The sequence below is a fragment of the Falco naumanni genome, chromosome 5, assembly GCF_017639655.2.
Source record: "Falco naumanni isolate bFalNau1 chromosome 5, bFalNau1.pat, whole genome shotgun sequence".
Lineage (NCBI taxonomy): Eukaryota > Metazoa > Chordata > Aves > Falconiformes > Falconidae > Falco > Falco naumanni.
In genome coordinates, this window is record NC_054058.1 from 36,318,163 (window position 1) to 36,341,006 (window position 22,844).

General features: G+C 43.1%; 2 protein-coding genes across 5 annotated transcripts in view; both read left to right on the forward strand.

Moving 5' to 3' along the window:
• The window catches only part of XPNPEP3 (X-prolyl aminopeptidase 3), a 35,219-nt gene extending 27,467 nt beyond the window's left edge, over positions 1-7,752 (forward strand). The window contains exons 15-18 of one of the 4 annotated variants that reach the window (XR_005828028.1): positions 1,082-1,159; positions 1,262-1,367; positions 2,071-2,205; positions 7,436-7,752. The gene's annotated coding sequence lies outside the window, so the exon portion shown is untranslated. Of the gene's footprint in view, positions 1-1,081; positions 1,160-1,261; positions 1,368-2,070; positions 3,473-7,435 lie in introns of those variants that run through there. The other 3 variants (XR_005828029.1, XR_005828031.1, XR_005828030.1) reach the window with 3 other exon arrangements.
• Positions 7,753-9,645: 1,893 nt separating this feature from the next.
• On the forward strand, positions 9,646-21,742 carry RBX1 (ring-box 1). Its single transcript, XM_040595363.1, has 5 exons — positions 9,646-9,787; positions 12,155-12,233; positions 18,837-18,907; positions 20,193-20,278; positions 21,577-21,742. The coding sequence occupies exons 1-5, from the start codon at positions 9,710-9,712 to the stop codon at positions 21,587-21,589; spliced, it is 327 nt and encodes a 108-aa protein (XP_040451297.1). The 5' UTR covers positions 9,646-9,709; the 3' UTR covers positions 21,590-21,742.
• The last annotated feature ends 1,102 nt before the right edge of the window (positions 21,743-22,844 follow it).

Sequence of the window (22,844 nt, forward strand, 5' to 3'; positions counted from 1 at the left end):
AAATGGAATTTAAATAAAAGTGTATTTTATTATGGATTCAGCTTTCCTTAATAGAGAGAATTTTCTACCTAAAAAGGTCTTTCTTAATAATTACTTTAGATAAATTTATATGGACAATTCAGATGATTTTAAAAAACTCTGTGTAAGATACTGAGAGGAGCAAAGCTTACATTTTCAAAAGTCTTATGAAGAAAGGACGTTCTTTCTCGTGCATTAATGTGTTTCATCAGAATTCCTGGGAAGCTGTCCAGCTATACATAGTAAATATTTCACATACCAATAAAGTGATTCCTCAGCAATTCAACCACTCAGCACAAATTAGACTTAATTTACGGTGAATATCTGCACCTGTTAACAGTGAAATGGGCTCCTGACATAAGTGGTCCTTTCATGCTGTTATTTATCTGAATTTTTAAGAAGGTCCTATCTTTCCAGATTATAATCTTTTAAAGTTCAAAATTTCAAAAACATTCCCAGGCTTGAATTTTGAACTTTCATATTGAAGAGGGAACATATATGATTTTGAGCTAATATATCGATACGCAGGACTAAGATCAACACCATCAAGGGAAGGCATAAAATGTGCCTATTACTGGATTAGGCATTTGTTTTGTATATCTAATGATAAAATCAATATGTGGCTCCATCAGAGGAAAGATCCATCAGCCTCTGTCATGCTAACATTCAATCAAGAGATTGAATTTGCAAGCTTCAAGGGGGAGAAATGTTTCTCCATATTTTGACAATCCACATTACACTAATTCAGACAGCTTTTACACAGACTTGCCCCAGTTTACTCAAGTGTTGCTTTCAATATTATTTCATTAAATCAATGCAAAAAGTTGTGTTGACCTTTTAAATATATATTTAAATCTGATCAGTGGAGCTTAAATTGATTAGAAACTGATTTTAAGCCGACTCTTAAGGCAAGTGAGTGTGTCCACATGGGGTTCCTCAGCTGTTCAACAAATTGATGTGAAATCCAATTTAAATTAAGCCGGTGCAAACAAACCACTGTTGCGTTGTACGTGAGTCCCAAATGTGCCCTCCAAGTTCTTTGAGAACTTTTTTTTTTTAACAGAGAACCAGAGGGAGATGCAGTTAATGGAGTGAAATCTGCTCACCCCTGTCAGGAAAGGAGGAGTGACTATAAACCGTGGTAAACAGCTTCCAAACAAACCCCAAGGTTCAGCTTAAAGCTGCATTTGTAAACCTGTGGGCTGGCAAATGATGGGCGTTTTTTATTCTTCTCTCTTGGCAGCTGTAACTGCAGTGAATGAGATGGGTGGCATCAGGAATACCCCGACTCACCAGACTCTGGCAGGAGAAGGCCTCCTCCATATCCCACAGGCTAAAAAAGATCCAGAGTGAGTTTAAAGGAAATCCCTTCCATTTCGTGTTTGCTCAGGACTGGGTCGCCTAAGGTTCCCAACGTGTAGCTTGCCCTCACAGCAGCTCTGGTGCTTTGACAGAGTAGATTATTCCTCTCTCCTGAAACCTCACCAAGGACCTTTGCAGGACTCCAGGGGAGCCCCTTTATCTCCACCACTCGTAACTCTACAGGGGAATCACGGAGATTTGCTCTCGCAGCAAAGAAATGGGACATGCAAAATGAGCTGCACTCCATATTGACTTGTAATGCAAATAAGATGTAATGAAATGGGTGTTTGTAGAAGGGAAAGATTACTGGCAATTTCTACACGCCAAGAAACATGCAACCTGCGTTTTAACGATTGAGTTTAAAAATACAGTGAAATACAAACATACATAGAATCATACAAAAAAATACACTGTGAGAGAAAGCAGGAGTGAAAGGAGTAAATAGAAGGAAATAGTGAGGTAAATTGAGAGGAAACTGGTTTAGCATAAGCCAACTACCTTAATTATTAATCAGATAACACGGGAATGCAAGTTGCACTCATGAGCTTCTGGGGGCTATTGGTCCCTCAGCATCCCCCAGAAGCTCACTCACTCTTACCTAGATAAATTGCCATCCGCTCCATTTTCCCCTGTCCTAGAACTGAAGAAAGTGAACAATTTCCCTTATACTCTCCAAAATGTTTTAATTAGTTGACAGTTTTGCTGTATGAGAGAAGAGTTTCAAGGGCTGTTCCTCAGCTTCAGGCCCCTTTCTAACCAAAGGCTGCTGTTTGATGGGCATTTGCAGAAGCTGTCTTTGCCAGTCCAATATATCTAAATGCAAAGGTAGGTACTTGGTCACCCCTTGTATGAACGAAGGAAGGTAAGAGAACGGGGCTTTGGTTTTTCTCCTCCAGGGAATGAAAACAGTTTGGTAACTGCTGATGGTTTGGATGTGTGTGATATTGCCAGATGTCTGGCCTCTCTCTTTTTCCAGCTTTCCTGGTTCCTCAAAATAGATTATAATAGTCCCATTCAGACCTGTGCCACTGGTTGTCTTGAATGATTACAGACTTGCAAAAGAAGGTTACAGGATGTGAGTGAACTTGAACATAAGGATCTTCCATGATAGACTCATGAGTATTTCTATAGATTGAGGCAAAGGAATTAACCCCTTGGTATTTGTAGTAAACTTTCAACCAATATAGAACTTTCTATATGTCTTGCTAAAACAGCCTCCCTGAAGCTATTGCATCTTGGGGGTTTTGGGGGGGGGTTTAAGTCTTGTTGATAGTGCAAGAAGGTGGGGGAGTATTCCTAGTGCAGGATATGGCTGTTTCCTCTTTTTCCTAGCACAGATAGGAACCAGTGAATTCTTAAATTGCATTGAGAAATACAATTTATTAATGTGGTGAGCAGAGGGAAAAAGAAAAAAAACAACACAGTGACTGGAGGAGGGAGGAGGAACTGCATTATTTTGCAGTGGTAAATTACCAAAAGCAAAAATTACCAAAGCACTAGGCCCTGCACCTTACACTTGTTTCTCTGCTCACTTCTATTTTCTGCATTTCTGGAAGCTGTCAGGATTGGGGAGCTCATGGTTTCTCATCAACAAAAGCTTGCTGCTCCAAATGGCCCTTCTTTCCATTTGGGTTCTAGAGATCCAGTTGTGCTGAGCTTTGAAATTAAAGGAAAGGAAGTTTGACACAGCAAGATGAGTTCAAGTTATATGAACCTGCAAAGAAGTATGACAGTTTAATAATTTATTTTATTGTTCACTGTAGAACTGGCAAGCAGACCATTTCTTGTGTGATCTGCTGACCTAGATGCCATAATGAACTTTTCAATGGAGTCCACAGTAATGCTAAACAATTTTTTGTTCCTGCTTATGCTGGTATGGGAGGCAGGGAACTGCTGGCTCCCTTACTCTTGGCTTCTTTTGTAATATCCATATACTTTTTGCACCAGTAATTGCCCTGTCTGTGGGCCACCTGATTTGTATTTCTCATTGCTTTGTTTCTTTCCAAGAAGTGGTACAAAATTAGTTATTTTTTCCCCTGAGATCACATCTGAACTCCACCTTCCCTCCCACCACCACCATTCTCCCCACTCCCCTCCCCCCCCCCAAAAAAAAAAGCACTTGGATTTGGATTTTTACAGTTTTCAGTTGCCAGATGGTGCCTTTGCTATGACTGCCAGGGCCTTCAACAAAATGCTTTTACTGATAGCAGCATCTCTCCTATTGTGATAAAAAAGGATGGCAAAGGCTAATGAATTGTGTCCTGCTGAGCAGGGCATGTAGTTAGGAACCTGATTCAGTTAGAAGAGATCTTTGGAGGAATTTTTTTATACTATTTTTTTTTGCAAAAGGACAAAGAATTATTGGGGAAAGACAAATGCAAAGCTGTAGCTTGATGATTCTCACCTCCTTTCAAACAGCATCAAAACCTTTGACTCAGTGGAGGTAGCTTCCAGACCTCCCTGTGCTGATAATGTTTTTTTCTGATTTTAATTCTTATTCCCTCTCTGTGACTCTCTCATCAGGGAGAAGTTGTAGATAAGAATATCTGTAAACAGTATTTTAGTGTCTCCCACGCAGCAGTCTGGAACTGCCTGTCCTCGTGACTGAAGGTTTCTTCAGTCTGCGAAGGTTCATGGATTTCCCAAATCAGTAGGAGTTCATTGATCTATACGCAGGCAAGCTTGTGTTACTACTTCGGTTACTCCTGTGTTTTTTCCTGGCCACTGTTAATTAGCCTAGCAGATCTTCCAGCGTTGCTTACATGCAGTAGTAGATTGATATAACTACTTGTATTGAGCTATCATAACATTCTGGTTTTTTGCATTTAAGAAAGGATAAAAGGCACTTTGAAAACTCTTGTCTAAGCAAGCAAGGAGATCCAGATTGTGACCTGGTACTCAGATGGTATCTCTTGTGTGGTTAGTGGTGCTGTCTCCTGCACCTGGACTATCCCATAGCCTCTTGTCACCTCATGCAGGGATGTTTGGGTTAAAAATGATCACTCCCCTGCTACCGCTTTCCTGTTATCCTGAAAGACTTGCCCTCTCTCTGAATTACAGTCTCAGCCTCTGACATCATTTCAAGATCCCAGCTCAGGTTAAGGCAGGACTCTCTCTCTCAAGCCCTCGCTTTTTCCCGTGTGCCCATGTGTTGCCTCATTTGCTGTAGGCATTCTCAACCTCCCACCTCCTCTTCAGCCTCGTGAATCGAAGAAGCGGCCGGGCTGCAGCTGACCTAAAGGTATGGGGGGACTCTGAGGCTCACGTCTTGCCTCTCCAGGCCACGGGCAGCAAGGAGCGTCCTGGCTCCCCTGGGGACCTCTGCACAGGCTGCGAGCCTGGCTGCGGAACATGTCCTGTCCTCTGAGCAGAAGCTGGGATGCTGGTTTCTCTCGGGAGGTGGCAGCACAGCCAGATGCGATCAGCATCTGCAGCTTGGCGCCCAGAACTGCAAAAGGCTGGCAGGGAGGAGGTGGGGTTGATGGATTCCTTCCTTCTGAGGTGGAGCTCCTTAGTTGGGGGTGAGGATGAGGATGGGGATCATGGGGCTGTTGTTGATGCATAGGAGGGATAGCTTCAAACCCTTTCTTGAAGCAGAGTGGAATCAGACCAACACCCTCACTGTAACACACTGGGGTCTGTCTGTCCTGATCACTTTTCTTGGTATCAGATGCAGCTGACTCTCAGGTGTGGTGTGGGGCCAAGATGCCCACAGTGAGGACAGTGTCATTTCTTGAGCCTAGAGCCATACCCCCAGCTGCTCTTTTTCATGTGTGGGCAAAGGCTTTCTGCAGGAGATTGGGCACAGTCATTAAGTACCATGTTTTTTTGCAAGCACCTACTTACCTGCAGGCTGCCACTATGGTTGTATGTTATTTTATCTGCAAGTTATCAACCAGCTTTAGGTAAAATGCCATGAGAAAGGAAAAGCAACAATTAGTCACTATCCCACTAAATACTACAACCTGCTCTTCTCTCAGAATCTCTTTTGTTCTTTTTAGCTAGATTATTGGGGGCTTGAGGCTCCATTTCTCTCCTGAGATTTTAATAATGGACTGCAAAGCGAGGGGTACTATATGAGGTATAACACGACCATCATCTGGAAAACATGCACAGAGGCAGGGGGTTTGGGTTTCTGTAGAAACGAAGCACAATCTGGCCAAAAATCTATGGGATATATTGCTTAATCTGTCCCTGTGGCTCTGTTCTTTGAATTCAGCTTTCCTATGCCAAGCATACTGAACCAGCTGGGGATGCTACAGAGCCTTGGTAGGAGGTTGTTTGCTTACGTTGTGAACTTTGAGAAGTTTTGTGGCAACATGGAAAGACAGTAAGTAGATTCAGTTTTGCCCCAACAGTAATTTGTGAACACTGTCTGTGGGTTTGGGTATCCAAAAGCAAAGGGTGCTACAAATCCCTTAGTCAATTCAAATGGTTTTAGTAGCATCAGCAACTGGAGGGCAGCCAGCTAGCCAGCCCTACAGTTCTTTAAAAAGTAATAAAACACACTTGATTTTTACTCCTTGGTTTGCAACCATTGAACAGGAACTAGTCTCATATACCAGGTAATTCCTGCTCGACACTGCTTAGGGCACCACTGGAACCACACCTTAAACAGGCAGCACTGAGAGGGTGAAGCATAGAAAGGCAACAGAAAAACCTGAGGTTTGTAAACACTTAGAAAGGGGCCACCTCCCTTTTTTCCCTGGCAGTCTTGGAAGGCCCATCCCTACTCTCAGTACAGTAAAGTTGTTGCTCTGAAGAGTGTTTGAAGGTATTGCAACTCTCTGCTTACTGTCAGACCCGTTTCATTCCTGAGTGACCCAAGTACCCCAGAGAGATCCTGTGTCATGGGTGTGAGTGCTGAGCATGCGTCATGGTAACAGAGGAGGCACCGCTCATCTTCTCTGCAGGGCTGGGAAGCGGAATGCAAAAGGCTGAGGTAGCGAGAAGACTGGAAATCAAAGCAACCTTTCCTGCATGCATTTTCCTTCTGACTGTTAGTTCTGGGGGATCCTACCACTGCTGTGTGGATCCCTCTCTTCTGGTGCCTTGGAGGGACAAGTTTTGTCCGTACCACCACTACCAGGCCCTCTGCCCGGTCCCTGTGTAGGTGCAGTTGTGGATGGGTGAGTGCCATTGTGCAGAGCCAGGGCTGTGAGCAGCTGCCCCTCCACTAGCAGTTCCACAGCAGCGCAATCAGGCCCCCGTGTTCAAAGGCTGCACGTTTGTGTGTGTGAATCATTTGGGGGATAAATGCCACACAGGAAAATGTTGGTGGCTCCAGAACACACACACCCTTCCAACAGAATGAATGTAAAGGAAAAGGCTGATGACCAAAATGAAAGACACTGGTTTTGGAAGGCAATTGCACTAGAGTCACCAGGCTGCTGGTACCTTGCCTTTTGGAAGTTTTTGACAACTGGAGGAGGGAGTTTGTCTCATTTTAATTGGGACTAACCATATTCAGAGTGCAGCTGTCGTGTGTTGCCTAGTCTGTATCCCTGCCTTTTCAGCTTGGCAGTCTCCTCTTTTTGCCCTGCTTGTCCCGGTGATTTGAAAAATGATCCACCCTTGAAAGCATCCCTGGTAACTTGGATCACAGCGTTGTGTTTCTTTTGAGGCTGCTGCTTTCCAAATCTGCAGCCGCTACTATAGACATCTGTCTATAACATATAGCCTTAAGAGGGGGAAAACTGGTCTGAGGGGCTGCACTTTTCCTAGGAGGAAAGAAATTAGGGATGGCACTAAAACAAGCAGAAAACAGATTATTTATGTACAGTAAAGAGGGTAGCTCAGACCTTCTTATGAAGTGCAGGACCATTAGAGAATACCATCAGTAATTTTACTTTGTAAAGCACACCGGAGATCTCTTAATGCACTTCCCATTGTTAGTATTATGTATCTGCATACACAAATCAGTAAACATTAATTAAATAAGCACGCAGATATATGTTCTATTCTGCACTGTTTGTTATCTTTTTTTCTGAAACCACCACCCCTTTAAATGCACCTTAACTCAAGATCTGCATTGCTATATTCTTTTTCCTGCCAGATACAGAAAGATAAATCCAGACCATACGATTGCTGGCTGTATGGCGTTTACCCGTTGGCAACCATCTCCCTGTGGTGACATCAGCTGAGGTGGGAAGACTATAATTTTACATTGCAGTAATCATTTAAAGTGAAAATGAATGTTAACATTTCTCTGGTATGCATATGCCCTAGTCTACATGTTTGTTCAATATCCTGGATTCCTACTGAGTGACGACCTACTGGGGTCATTACCATACAGATTTAGGGTTAAAATGAATGTTTCTATTAAAAAGAAAATCTTGCAAATTCTGCTTTGAGAAGAGCTACTTTCTTGAATATGAAAAAAGTTTTCTCAGGCACCCACCTCCCATTTTCAAAATACTCTTTACAATGACCCTCACACTACAGTCCTGAATAAGGAGCAACAGGACAAAAACCTGAATCTGTTCAGCTTCATTTTATTGTTAGCAGTAAGAGACACACCACAACTGAGCAGCATCTGGGGAAAGGGGCAGTTAAGTAATATGGAAGCTTTCCATGTAGATAACTAGGTGTTAAAAGGTGTCTGAATGAGGGCATTTTTCTTCTTCAAACCTACCTTTGCTCTTGTGTGTGTAAATTTCAGGCTCAGCATGACCCCACAAACATTGAGGTAAGTGCCTAACTTGAGGCACAAGTGTTGCTTGTCTTTCAAATATGAATCCCATTGAAAATTATTCCAACACATCCAATGGCAGCAGCATCTTGTTCTTACTGCAGTCCCCTACTATAAGTAAGTTTATTCGGGGACTGACAGACATTCCATCCCAGCAAGCACTGGACCTCAGGTAAAAGCTGTACACATACAGCAAGACGGCTATGATGGAGCCAGACCAGAAAAGTGCTGTTTGGCCCAAATGGTTATAATGGGTACAGTACAGATATTGCTTGCCTGTATATATGCAAGAGAATGCCCTTTCTATGCCTCTACTACCTCCTCCTTTCCACATCTGTGCAGCAAACAGTGTGCAAACCAATTTTAAAGGGTTGACTGTGCAGAGTCAGCACGTCTACAAGGACCTGCAAACCTGGGTGCCATTTCAAGACCTGCTGGGGAGTATCTTCCCTTCAGTTTCCGTTATCTTGGGGAACACGACTACTGACCTCAGGAAAGTACTTTGAGCTTTACTGACAGAGAGGAAGTTCTGAGTACGAGGTTTCATGCCTGCTCTCTTCACCTGTGCAACAGAACAGGCAGGACTTGGGCAGCTCTAGCAGCACAAATAAATCCTATGTTAATTGTAACTATTGTTAGCCTAATTTGTGTGCTAAAAGAGTAGTCTGGACAACGCAAATTCTGTCTCTAGCAATTCGATGCTTCGTTTAAAAACAAAACAAAACTGGGCTGTTTGTGAACGTAGGGCTAAGATAGTAACAGCGAACAGGCCTACCTCATCTGCACTGGATGGAGACCAATTACGGTGGACGAAAAGAAGCTAGAAGTTTATTGAGGGCTGCAGCCCTTCGTATGGGGACAGAAACAGATCTCAAGCAGTTTCAGTTGAGCGTTACAGGAGAATCGGCGAAGCAGCTGGCCCGGTCGGGCTGCACCGCACAGCGCTCCCCGCCCGGCCGCCGCCCCAGCCCGCCGGAGGCAGCCGCGCCCGCCCTGCGGCGGAGCCCCACGGGGGAGCCAAAGGCCGCCGCCACCGCCGGGCGGAGCCGCTGCCCACACCCGCGCCTGTCACCGCCCCGCGCCCCCTCCTCCCCGCCCGCCCGCGCCGCGCCCCGCTCCGCGGCGACCGGGCACCGCTCGCCTCGCAGCGGCCTCACGCCTCACCCGGCCCTGACGGAGGCGGGGTGCGGCGCCGGTGCTGCCTGAGGCGAGGCCGGGCGGCGGCGGCCCCGCGAGCCCTCGCAGGGGGGCGCAGCTAGGCCCGGCCCGCGGCACCTGCCCCGCGGCGAGGCGGTGGCGGAGGCGCGGGGCCGGCGCCCATCTCGGTGCCCCCCCCGCTTCGCCCCACGGGCGGCGCAACCCCCCCGGCGCGTCCCCTCTCTCGGGCTGCGCGGGCCCGCGGCCGGGATGAGGTAACGGCGCGCGGCCCGGCCCGGCCCCGCCCGGCGCCTTGAAGCGCCTGCCTCACGTGACCGTGCTCCCGGCCCCGCCCGCCCGGCGCCGCGCGCTCTGCCCTCCCCGCACCTGTTGGCGGCGGGGCGGGGCGAGCGGGGGGCGGTATCCAGAGGTGGCCCCGCCCCCGTGCGCCTGCCCGCCACGCGTGCGCGCGGAGCAGGACGGGCGATTCACGCACCCAAAATGGCGGCCGCGATGGATGTGGATACCCCTAGCGGCACCAACAGCGGCGCCGGCAAGAAGCGCTTCGAAGTGAAGAAAGTGAGGCCTGCCGGCGCGCTCCTCCGGCTGGTCCCGGAGGAAGGGGGAGGCCGGGGCCGGCCTGGTGGTGGTGGGCGGGACGTGGGAAAGGGTGGCTTCCCCCACGGAGCCGGGCGCCGTGTTCCGCACCAGCGCGGCGGCAGGGGCGGGGTGGTGCCTGCGGGGAGTTTTGGCGTGCGTTCCGGCCAATGGCGGAGGCGGGTCGCTGCACGTGGAGCGAAGGCTGGCCAATCGGCGGTGCGGCTAACGTGGGCTGTGCGGCGGGAGGAGGGAGGTCTGGGGGGCTGCCGCTGTCAGGGGCTTCGCAGCTCGCTTCCCCCGGGCGCCGCCGCCGGCGGGGCCGGGCCGGGCTGGGCTAGGCTAGGCTGGGCTGAGAGCTCGGCCAGGCTGCGTTTGCGGGGGCCCGCGGGCGGCTCGGGCCGGGGAGCAGGGCCGGAGTGCCGCCTCCTCCTCAGGCCCGGCCGTTCTGGCCCAGCAGCCGAGCTGCCCCGTGTGCTGCGTGAGACGCCGTGTGGCAGTTCGCGTGTCTGACTTAGTTTTCTTCTTGAAATCAAGCCATAACAACGTGTTTGCACTCGGCGAATGCTCTGCTGTCAGCCTGGCTTTGTCTGCTTCCTCAGAACAGCCATAATACTGTTCTTCTGTCCAGTGCCACCAGTTCGGCCGTCAGCTGGACGGTGGTAGTAATTTTGTTACAGCAGGGTGCAGAGACAGTAGGGAGGCTGTGTCGGTTTATACTACTGTAGAATTTGAGGAAAAATGACCCCTAGACCGAATATCAGTAAACATTTCAGGTGATTCCTGCTTGTAGGTATAGTTTGTTTTAAATGCAGCTGTCATCAGTGGTGATGGAAATCCCTAGCTCTGTACAGGGCTGCAGGTCTGTGCAGAAGGGGGTGCTGGGGCGACGATTGACTGTTCTTTGGAAACAGGGACAGATATAATAGCACATGAGAGGAGCAGGATGCGGCGGCACCTTTTATGTGTCAGTGGCATTCCTCCTCAGCAAGGTGCCAAGGCATATTTGTTGAATGTATGGCTCTGTTACAGGTCTGTTGGTTATAAGAGTAGATTATGATGGGGCAGTAGATCAAGTACCTGAGAGTGTGGGAGATGTAAGGATGCTGGAAACTTTTATCCTAGCTGCCTTGAAGTGTGGATAAAGTCCTTGAGAGATGAGTACTTCAGCCAGAAAGCTGGCAACACTTGAATTTGGAAGATGGGGAGAAAAAATGAGATCCCTACCAACCCATTTCCTAAAGATCTAGTAGTATTGTGATGACTTTTTGTATCAGTATTAATAAAAAATTGAAGTGCTTATCAAAATTGGTACTGTTTATCAGTACTTGGCAGTCTGCATTCCTCCTTCGGAATCCCAAGCTGAAGGGAAGCAATGGAAACATTGAGACTTAAATGGCACACAGTAGAGAAGATTTACTGTAGTATAGTCGGTACAATCATATGCTGGAAAAAATGGAAGGAAGCAAAATGTCTAGGCTACTTAAGTAGTAAATGAAGATTATCCTTCTACCAATATGTTTTTGGATTGCTTTGAATATTGAAGGGAAGCCTATCAATTTCATAAATTTACAAAAAACCTGATTATGGGTTTTGTGGGGAGCAATAAAAAGGTGCTATGCTTTTCTGCATACCTTGTCTTAAAGTCATCATTTGTAACCAGTTTTCTAAAATTGCCATGGAAAATTGTAGCCGACCCTTCCCCTGAAGTAGCATGGGACAGATATTATTATTTATTTATTTATAATAAACAAAGTATTTGAAAGGTTAATTTGGTTGTACCTTAAAATTTTTATATTCCTGGTACTTCATTGCTTAGTGCCCTTTTTGCAGAGAAGATTGTTCAGGAGTCAGCAAAGTCATCTACCGCATTAGAGATGATTTTAGTTCTTGACCCCAGCTGCTCTGGGGGGGTGATTACTAGAAGAACTGCTGCAAATAATGGAAATTCTACTTAACAAAATGGCATATGGATTGACCTTTCTCCAAGGCACTGTCCTTTTCATCAGAACTGAGAATGTGGCATGACCTGCATCCTTGCCTCTGGATCTTGAATAGACATGCAGGTGTTTGCATTTGCTTCACAAAAAGGGGGACTGCGGGAGTTACCTTATTTCTGAAGTTGGAAGGAGACTTTGGGTCTGGGAGGTATGTAAGAGGAATGTACCACTGCTTTCTAGTAACATGTACTCATGATAAAGAATGACTCTGGATTTCTAAGACTAATTATTTTTAATATCTCAGCTTTTCAATTTCAAAAATGCAGGGGATCTTGAGCAATAACAAGGATTTCTGTGTGCTGTAAAATGAGTCAAAACTATGTTTTTCTTTTTCTCCCCCTCTCTCTAGTGGAATGCAGTAGCTCTGTGGGCGTGGGACATTGTGGTTGATAACTGTGCCATTTGCAGAAACCATATTATGGATCTATGTAAGTAAATGATGGGGAAGACAGTTGACAGTTTTGACTTGTACATGATGCACAGCTGAAATTTCCCCTGTTGAGAGTATAATTCAGGAAATGCAGTTTTCAGTTAGGAATGAAGTAGTCACAGTGCAAATGCTAAGCTCTATTTTATGTAATGCTGAAGTCTGATAATGTGTTTTTGTGATCTCTGTCACGATACTGTTTTCCCCTCACCCTTTTCTTGTAAAGAGTAGAATCACTCGGTACCACATCTGCAGACAAGATGATGTTGCTGAGCGTATTTTGGATGCAATAAAGAGGAAAAGTAATAAAGGGCTAGGAGGAACGGAAATTATTCAGGGTTGACAAGTATCGCTCACAAAGAGAGGTATTAGATTTTAGAGTTGGGGATGTTGCTGTGGATATCAACTTTTTGATGATAGTCATTAAGATGAAATCTTGTAACACTTTCTGTGTCTGGCCAGGAAAGGGTTGGACCAATGACTTCATTTCATTCCTCATTGTACAAAAACTACCTTGCATGAATAATTGAGTTGGTGTTATAGTATGGGAAATTTTGTAGCCACCTAGAGAATTAATTGTTTGTTTACAAAGGGGAGTAATCAAATGCCTAAATGAAAAACAATGTATTGCTTGTATTGGTGTAATCTTTTGCCGTATAATCTTGATGGTTCAGTTAACAACTGTGCTTGCTATGTAGGAAAATAAAGTGATAATGGAATTAAGTATACAAATTTCTATCATGAAGTCGGTGTGCATGCATGAAGTCATGGGTTTCGGTCCCTTAAAGGACTGGTAATGAGTACAAATCCATTTTTTTCTTCCTCAAAACAAGATACTGTTGGCACCGTAACTATCCATCTTGTTCAGTCATGAGGGACAGAAGACCTTTTAGTATACCCCAGGTAGAAAGTTGCCTTATTTGCTTGTGTTACTAAAATGTGAGGGTTGTGGAACCCCCAAAACAAGAGCAGGTTATGCAGTCACCCTTGGAACTACTGGTAATGGAAACTTACTGTCAATAAGCCTATATGAAAATAAAACACTTCAGAAAAATGAGACCTCAAGTTTATAGTAACTAGTGAGAGATGAACCTGATTTTACATCATATTTAAATACTAATTACAAAACTACTTTCAGAAGGCTGGTTTTGGTGGTTTTTTGTTTTTTTTTTTTAGTAAAGAGAAGACACACTGTAACACACAGGGCTGAAAATGGTTTAAGCAAGTTCACTTCTCTGCTTTGGGATAGATATGTTTGTATTTTGAGCCATCCATGCCTCAGTTTATTCTTGGTTATTAGAAAGGGAATAACACTAAAGAGGAGCAAGTGAGAATATGGGTTATGAAACATGCTGAGGTCCTTTGATGTAAAGATTTCCTTTTAAAGTACCTCTAGCCTGTACCATCTTGAAAAGTGGTTTCAAAAGGGGGTGGACACTGGACTACTAATTAGTCTCTCAGATTTATGAGATATTAAAGAAGAAAGCACATCACTGACAGGCAAATGGAATTGTAAAGGTTTGTTAGAACATAAGTTTCATTTATCAAATTCACAAATGTATAGAATAACTATATAAAATCCTGTAATTAAAGATAATTGTTCATGGGATATATTGTAAGAGAGTAGATGCTGTTGTGTTGCATTCTATGAATCTGCTTCAGAATTACTAGTGCCTCCCATGAGAGACCAGATACAGTCTCATATATTTGCTGTTTTTCATAAGGACGTATGAGGATGAAGGAGGAGTGTGGATGAGCTGGAAGGAGAGTAGACAGATGTTATTTTCCAGTAGTGAATTTTGTGTGTCAGTTCTTAAAAAAAAAAAAAAAAATCCCACCAAAATGTGGGTGAGGTGGAGAGTATAGGTAGATTAGGAAAAACTGAAGGAAAAGAGTGTAGGTAACTTTTTTTCTTTTTTGAGTTGCTCAAGCATAACACATTATTAGGTTGGGTATGAACAATGTTATGAAAAGCCTGGACTGCAAATGACAGACCCAAATTGACAGTATACAGAGTAGAAGGGGCTGCCTAAATTGGTGTTCTGAGGTCAGTGTTGGCTCTGGATTTACTTGCTTCCTTGTTACAGATCATTAATGTTGTTAAACAACACTTTAATTAGATTCTCAAACATAAGATGTGAAGTGATGGGAAACTGAGGAAAAATTAATAGAATGTGCAGGGAAGAGCAACACAAGATTCAATTTGATGAAATGCAGGATTCAAATGTGTCTCTCCTAGTGATGAAGAAAAACCTTGAAAGGAAAAACATTAAAAGAGTGATAAGTAACGTGCTAATGGAAGATTGTTAACATAAAGTCAGGCATCAAGGTTAAGATGTCAGTTCTCCTAATGCATGTACATTATGACTTGTTAGTAATGTGGTCAGAGGGTTCTCCCTGCACTATTCAGCGTACAGAAGGAATGAGTAGATTTTTAGTGTTTTGGTTTCATTCTTCTCTGAGAAGACCCAGGTCCTATTTAGATATTTCTTTAAAGGCGTGCTCTCTTGTGCTGTCATTGCAACATAGTAGGTTGGGGAGTGTTAACCAAACACTACGTTTAGTATAGTGGATTACCTTCTGGTCTAATATGTGGAATGTAATATTGTAATAAGGTAACTGGTACAGTTTTGAACTGTGTAAAATGCGCCATCAAAATACTGTCCGCTTTCTTTAATAGTAAGATGCAAAGTACCATGTTTGATGTTCCAGCTTCACAAAAGTAGATATATTGCACAGAATCCGAAGAAGAATCTCAGGATGCTTAACAGGTTGAATGTTATTGGATTTATGAGGAAAAAAAAAAAAGAACAGAACTAAGTATATATAGCTTGCTAAGTCATAAGTAGGAGTGGAAGGTGGTAGCTGTGTACATATATTTTGGGAGTGTGATACTAACAGGAAATAATGTCATGCTGGGGGGTTATAAGTAGAAGGAATCATATGATGAGATGATGGGGGTGAACTTAGGGTAAATATTTATTAAAATATGCAGATAATTCCTAAGAAACTGGAGAGAATTGCAAGGGGAAAATTCTGAAGTTCCTCTGAACTTTGAAAAACTAAATTGAAGAGCTCTTTCTGCATTTTGGGGGAATAGACTAGACTAGACAAGACTAGAATTTTTCAGTTGGAAGGAACCTACAACAATCATTTAGTCCAACTGCCTGACCATTTCAGGGCTGACCAAAAATTAAAGCATGTTGTTAAGGGCATTGTCCTCTTAAACACTGACAGGCTTGGGGCATCAAACGCCTCTCTAGGAAGCCTGCTGCAATGTTGGACCACTCTCTTGGTAAATAAATCCTTCCTAATGTACAGTCTAAACCTCCCCTGGTGCAGCTTTGAACCATTCCCACGTATCCTATCACTGGATACCAGGGAGAAGAGCTCAGCACCTCCCTCTCCACTTCCCCTCTCAGCAATCTGTAGAGAGCAATGAGGTTGCCCCTCACACTCCTTTTCTCCAAACTAGACAAGCCCAAAGTCTTTAGCTGTTCCTCATAGGACAAGTAAGGAATATCCTCCAAGTTTATTATCTTGGTTATTTGTTTTTTCCGTCACTGTTTTCTGACTGAATACATGATGTGTTGTGTTAGCCAAGATACGCATATTTATTTGTCTTCCCAGTAAGTCGATCCCTTCATGACAAAGTTTTAGAAGGCAGCGTGTCAAGAGAAAGGGGAACACATACAGTGGTTACCCTTGCTCAAGCAGAAGATGCTTTGAGGAGTTCTTATGATCAAATTTACCAGCGCAGTGGGCTGTTATGGTAGCTGTGAACAAAAGACAAGTACTTTATTTCTGTTATGTGTCATTATGGCCAGTTATTTCTTAGGTTGCTTTTCCTGTTAGGTAAATACACAGAAGATTTCTGCAATAGAACATGTATAGGAAGAGAGATGGTTCTTAACAGATGCCAAGATTCAGAAGCTGCCATTATATAATATGCATTTCTGTAACTCCCTGAGTTGAAATGCTTCCATTGCATCTTTCACAATTATTTACAGGTATTTCAGGTTTGAGCTGTATCTTTCTGCCCTCACCTCCAGATACTCTGTCAAAAGCAAGGCAACGGAAGAGTTGGTCGGTATTCCTCCAGTACCTGTTACTGTCTGACTCTTACCACTTCTTTTGGGTCAGCAGACAGCAAATAGCTTCTCTTTCTTTCAAGAGCCAGAATCATCAGCTGTAATTCTCTGGCACAGTTGGTTCTTTTTTTTATGTCTTTGTTGATACATTGTCCTTTTCTGAAATGAGGCAAGTAGGAGACCAAAAAGTGCTTCAGCTTTTGGGAGGCTCTTTTTTGGCAGCCAAAGGCAGCAGTGCCAGCAGTAGTCTCCAACCTGTTTGATGAGGGAGTTAAATCTCGGTGTCTTGTTGGAAGTGCCTTACATCACAACCAGACAACTCCTCCTCAGCTATTTCTGCAAAAGTTCATCTGTCCTTATAAGCTCTTGGGACTGTCGTGTTTTAGACTGTATTTGCTTGTCAGCGCATGTTTTAGTAACACTGCAATGAGTTTCAATGCTGCTTTTCTTGCTTACCTAAACCACCTTTCTTCCCTCTCATTTCCCATCAAAATACAGAGTCCTTTAAAGCCTGGGAAAAAAAAAATACAAAAAATTGTATTGTGTTCCAAAGTATGCAGCTCACAGGTTAGGGCCATTTAGAGAAGTTAAAAAAACCCACAAAATGACCTCAAAGTGGGCTAGGTGGACTTCGGATCGAATATGCCTGATAACCTGTTTCCAGCAGGGAAAGAGAAGAAACAAGGGAAGTATCTTGCGTACTGGAATATTTTCCTTGCTTTCAGCAGAGACTTCCTGAGTTAAAGTTTGCTCTACAGTTGACTTTTATTCCTTCAAATGAATTTCCTCTCCTTTTCCTACTACTCATCTTCTCACCACTTTCTGTTACTGTACAGATTCACACCAAAAATTTTAAACTTAATATAATACGCCCCATGAAACTCAGCAAGACCATGAGTCTCTACTGCACTAACAGTAAAATTGTTGCTGCAATCTTTGGTGCCAAATTTTAAAACAAATGTCCAAAGTAATTGAAGCTCTTCAAGGTTCTTGAGCATCTTGCCCTTTCTTAATCAGATTTAGTTTTATTGCTGTATGTATTGAGGGCTTAAGGAATGAAGACATCAGATGTTTCAGATACACAGGATTTTGTTCTCTTCTATAGGTAGGCCAGGGCTTTGGAATTCCTGCTGTGGTATATCTTGATGTAAAACATATAGCAAATACAGTTTCATTCAGATCTTGCAGAACAGTTGTTACTGAGTTTCTTTAGACCTCAGTATTGTTTTGAGTAGTTCCTTGTGAACAAGGTTAACTGGTCTCCCTCATATCTCAGGAAAAATGTGCCCTTCTCTTGTTTTGTTCATTTCCACACCTGAAAGAGAGTGAAAAATGAAGAAAGGGATGAATGGCACAGAGCAAATAAAAATCACATTTTTCAACCAAACCTGTGGGGTTTAAAAATTTTTGAATCTTTAATTGGTGAATCAAATTCCTTTTCCTCTGAGCATATTTGGGCACAAAAACAGTGAACAGAGAATGGGAGGCTCATTCAGACATTTTCTTTGACAGGAAACAAAAAATCTGCAAATCAAGAAAGCAACAAGCCCATGTATTGAGTTCTAAGCTGATCATCTATTAGTGTGTCTTTTTAAATCATTTGGGCTTGACTTTTAAAGAAAGCATCCTTTAGCAGGAAGTAAACTGTTGGTTTCATAGTTTTGTGCTGCTGCAGACTGTGGAGGAGTTGGAAATACCTTTTTTTTTTTCTCCTGAAGTTTTTACTTGAGCTGGAGCAGAAGTGAATTGTTCAAGCTCTAGAATGGATAACCAAGTTGCTGGATATATTTTCTCAGTGCTGTACTTCCTTCTTACCTCACTCTCTGTCATCTTCATCCATGCCGCCTGACACAAAACCCCAAATCATAACCCAAACCTGTAAATAGTCCTTATCCTTTTTGGGATCATCCTAGGTACTCAGCTCCAAGGTATAAAACCTTTAAAATGTACATTTTTAAACTGTATTTCCTATTGTGTATTTTTGGGGTGTACTTACCTGTCACAAGACTACAGAAAAAACACAGGTAAACTCCAGCATATACATGAGCACATTAATAAGTATAACTGATGGTACATAATGTCTGACAAGACAGTGAATTTATATTTAGAGAAACCTGGGCAAGAAGTTTAAGTAACTGTACCTTCAACTGATCATCAAAAGACATCTCTTAAAACACAAGAGAAAAAATTAAAAATATTTATCCTTAAAATTTGGAAAGCAGACACATGTTACCAACTACTGGTACGTAGCTCTGTGCTCTTGCCCTCTGGAACTTTGGAATACTGAAGAAGTAGAAGGGGGAAAGCAGGATGAAGTATGTTTTGATCTGATACTTTTGGGAAAACAGTACACATTAAACCACAGCTTTTGGCACTTTCTGATGTAACAAATGCAACAGAACAAAGAGCTCTTCCCCCCCACCCCCACTTGCTATTATGAAGAAATCTACCAGTTGATGTTGCATGTACATTTTCTACTCCTGCATATATGTGTTCAAACTTTGTTTTCACAGGCATAGAATGTCAAGCAAACCAAGCGTCAGCTACCTCTGAAGAATGCACAGTTGCATGGGGCGTCTGCAATGTAAGGAAAACTTTTATTGTAGAGCTTGTGTGGTGATGCTATGCCCTTTTGTCATGACTCGGGAGAAAACAAGTTCTATAAAATGTTTCAGGTAATCCAACAAAAAAGGCACCCTTTAAACTATATTTTAGTAGAGCTTAGCAAGGAGAAAGAGAAGAAGGGAGGGAAAAAGAGTGAAAGTTGGAGAGGTGTAACACAGAAGACACAGGAGAGAATAGAGGAAGATAGGCCTTTACACACCCCACCCCTTTTTTTTTTAAAGAATAATAGATCTTTCATTCTGAGCATGATTTTCGTGATTGAGGTTTTGCCTAGGAGCTACGGCTTTTTTTTCCTGGTAAGAGGATTACTTGGATGTCAGTATGCTTGATTTGTCTTTGTGCAGGCTGATTCAAGGAGTCAATATGTGGTAACTAGTTGATTTGCCTCCCATTTTGGAGGAAGATCAAATCTGTTCTAGTGTATAATCTCCAGCTCCTCAGTTTGTTGCCATATGCATTCCTTCATACGTGGTCCCACTAGCATGTGAACTCAAATGTGCATACTTCTTAGCTAGCCTGGGCCTAAGCTGGAAGATAAAATTTTCCATAATGGAATAACTACCTGTTCTGCAGTCCTATCTTCATTATGCTGTGGGATCAAGTTACAGTGTGATAATGCTGGGACAAGATTATAAATGTTGTGATTCTGTTTGTAGAGGACAAGGGCAACTTTTTAAACCATGTCAGAATATGCTAGTTTTTGTGTGGAAGAGTTGCCACCAAGTAGAACCTTGTTTTTAAGTAGCTGTATGGGGTATGGAAAAGGGTGTCCTTATTAAACACAGAGATTTTTTTTCTTTCTGATTTTGCAAGTTCCTTTTTATTCAGGCTTCAGTTTGTCCAGAAGACTGGCAGAAAGCTTCAGCATGTATACATACGTATCATTCCTGCTATTCACTGTGAAATCCTCTTTCTTGTCTTTCTGATTATGCTTCATCTGCTCTGCCAATTTTAGCAGCTGCTAAACTCTGCGTTCTCTCCTCCATCAGAAGTCAGTCGGTTGCCACTGCATGCACTGTGGAACAGGCTCCCTGCTGCCCTGCCATTTCACTAATATTCCCTTCCTCTCTGAAAATGGGGATCAGTTCCTTGGTGTTTACCAGTGAGCTGGCTGATTAGACCTCCCCACCTTTGTCTGCAAACACTTACTACGCTCTTCTTACTGTGATGCTTTCAATAGTAATTTTCACATTGAGATACATCCATGTGTTCTGAAATTATGTGATCTGAACTTTCTCTTGCAGCATGCTTTCCACTTCCACTGCATCTCTCGCTGGCTCAAAACTCGCCAAGTATGTCCGCTGGACAACAGGGAATGGGAGTTCCAAAAGTACGTATCCTGCACAGATTTCAAGATGAAAAATGCAATTTTCCTTCTGTTAATAGAAATTATCAATGGCAGCCATGTGGGTAATCTCTCATTTCTGGATCTGAGGGCATAGTTGCTGTTGGGAAAGTTTTTTTCCTCCACCTTGCTGTATAAGGATCTTTTCTTAGCCACCTGATGCTGAATGAGCTCTGAAGAAAGCCCAAACAGCTGTGGAGTAAGGGGAAGTTGTTAAAAAGTAGTGATTTCTATTGACATTCTCTCTAAAGAATGGAGAGCAGAAAACATGTGGAATTCACTGAAAGTGAAGCCTCAGGTGAATACTGTACTGCCACATGAGGAATTTTGATTCAGAAAATGACCCAAATATAGCTGCTTGTGTTCCAAAGCATTTCTGCTGAGGTGCCAGGCATCTTATTGGCTCTCTTTGTATCTTGGTGATTTGGTTTATAACTAATAGGCTCAGAGATTAATAGAGCTGATTTCCTAGCATGTGGAAATCAAATGTCCATGTAGCCATTGCTACCGCTCTGGCCCTTTTATTCATAATTTCTGTGTTCTTTGTTTTGTTTTGTGTTTTTCAAAGGACTGTTGTTAAAATAATAATAGGAGCTCCATGGATAAGTTTTTGAGGGGTGGTTGTATTTTGAGAGGTAATTGTACATAGGAAGTTTACCTGTCACTTGCTTCATTCCATACCATTTATCCATTAATCTTTTCTTAACTGGATTTTCCCTCTCCCCACCTCCTTTAAAAAAAAATAATTCTAACCAGAGTCCAGATTAAAACAAAGCAAAACAGATATTATAACTCTTCAGGATTGTCTTTGGAACCTGGTTCACAATCGGTTGCACAAATAATTAAGATGTTTTAATGAAAACTGAGCCCACATTGCCTGGCTAGTGACATAATACTGCATGGGCAGTATGATGAGAAATGGAAACATGAATTAATATCTTCTTGTAGGGGCTCAGTAATACGTCTGGGACTATGACGAGCTTTGCTCTTGTTTTCATGCAGAATGTATTTGAATTGGGATTCGGGGCAAAAGGTGATGATGCTGAGGGTCTCTTGCACATGATATTGTGGATGGCTTAGGCTCTTTTCTGACTAGTATCTGGATGGGCATTTGGGTGAAGTGAAATGTGGAGAACTTCCTAAGGTTTCCATACCATAGCATTTCACCTTCGTCTGGTTTACATGTTAATTACATCATGGTACAATGAGAATAAATCTGCCTAAATCAGCACGAGTGTAAAAGATAAGTTTAAAAAAAGTATTAACATACTATATATTTGCAGGTATGGACACTAGAGAGATGGTCACCACGCTTGTTATGTCATCAGCCTCAGTTATTCTTGACATTATGTGTTTGTTTTAGCAACTTGAAAAATCAGTAATGTATACAATTCCTCTTTAACCTTCATTTCTCCCTGTTGTATACCATTGAATAAAAGCTTGCTGGAACTTCCTGTTAAAGTTTTTTTGCCTTCTGTTCAGGAGCACCAGTCAGTGAATGGGGGAGGAGAATTACCCACAGACTGGGGACTTAAGCTGGGCGGCTCTTAAGCTGAACAGCTGAAGCTGGGTAGCTCTTCCTGTCGCTGTGCCCAATTTTTGACTGTGAGTTTGGTCTCACGCAACTGAGAACCACGCCTCTGGCTCACTGAGGTCAGTGTTAAGTTCCATTGTGTAGTACAGTAGGTAGGTGTAGGGCTTGGCCTGGCTGAGCATAATTTATGCAAATAGCATTTCATGTGGACATGCTTCCTTGCAGCTGAATTGAAATGATGATCTGTACAATTAGGGGTTGTGTCATTATTAGAAACTACTCTCTCTCACTTCTGCTCTTTAGTTTGACTAGACCAGATCTCCTTCAGAGGAAAATTTCACTAACTGTTCCCAGTTCCATCTTTTTAACTCAAGGGATGTTAATTGAATGCTAGTTTTTATCAGTGCTCACAAAGCACTTTCATGTGTCAGGTGAAAGTAAACTCAGAAAATTCACGTGCTCAATTGGATAGAAAGCTAAAAGGAGGCGGTGTACGAACAAACTGGTTCTTGGTTGGTTTTCTACTGGTATTTTCTCAGTTCAGGCTGAGCTGTAGTTCTTGCTGGCCAAAACTTCTACTCTGAAAACTACATAATGTTTTGTTTGGTGTCTCCTGTGCCAAACAGCCTGGTATCTGCCTCACTGCATCAAATGTTGGCCCCTGTGTTGACAGCCTCTGCAGACGCTGGGAGCTCAGACAAGGTCTAGAAATTGTTTCTGCTACAAGAGGCTGTGTCCCTTCATGTCAGCAGTGATAGATACAGCAAATTTCTTTCATTGGCTGTTCGTGATGCCACCTTTGGATCAACACTTTTTTGCTAGATACTGAGGATGGGAAATTTGATAGCTGATGTTAAACATTAGTGTACTATAGCGATAAGGAATAAAGGTGGTCATTGACAGAACCAAAACTTGCAGGTTTTTTAGTAATTGCTGGGGCTTTCTCTAATCTGCAGCAAGCAAATGTCAGGATTATTTTATCAGCTGGTGTCAGTGCTCTGAAATGATATGTTTCAA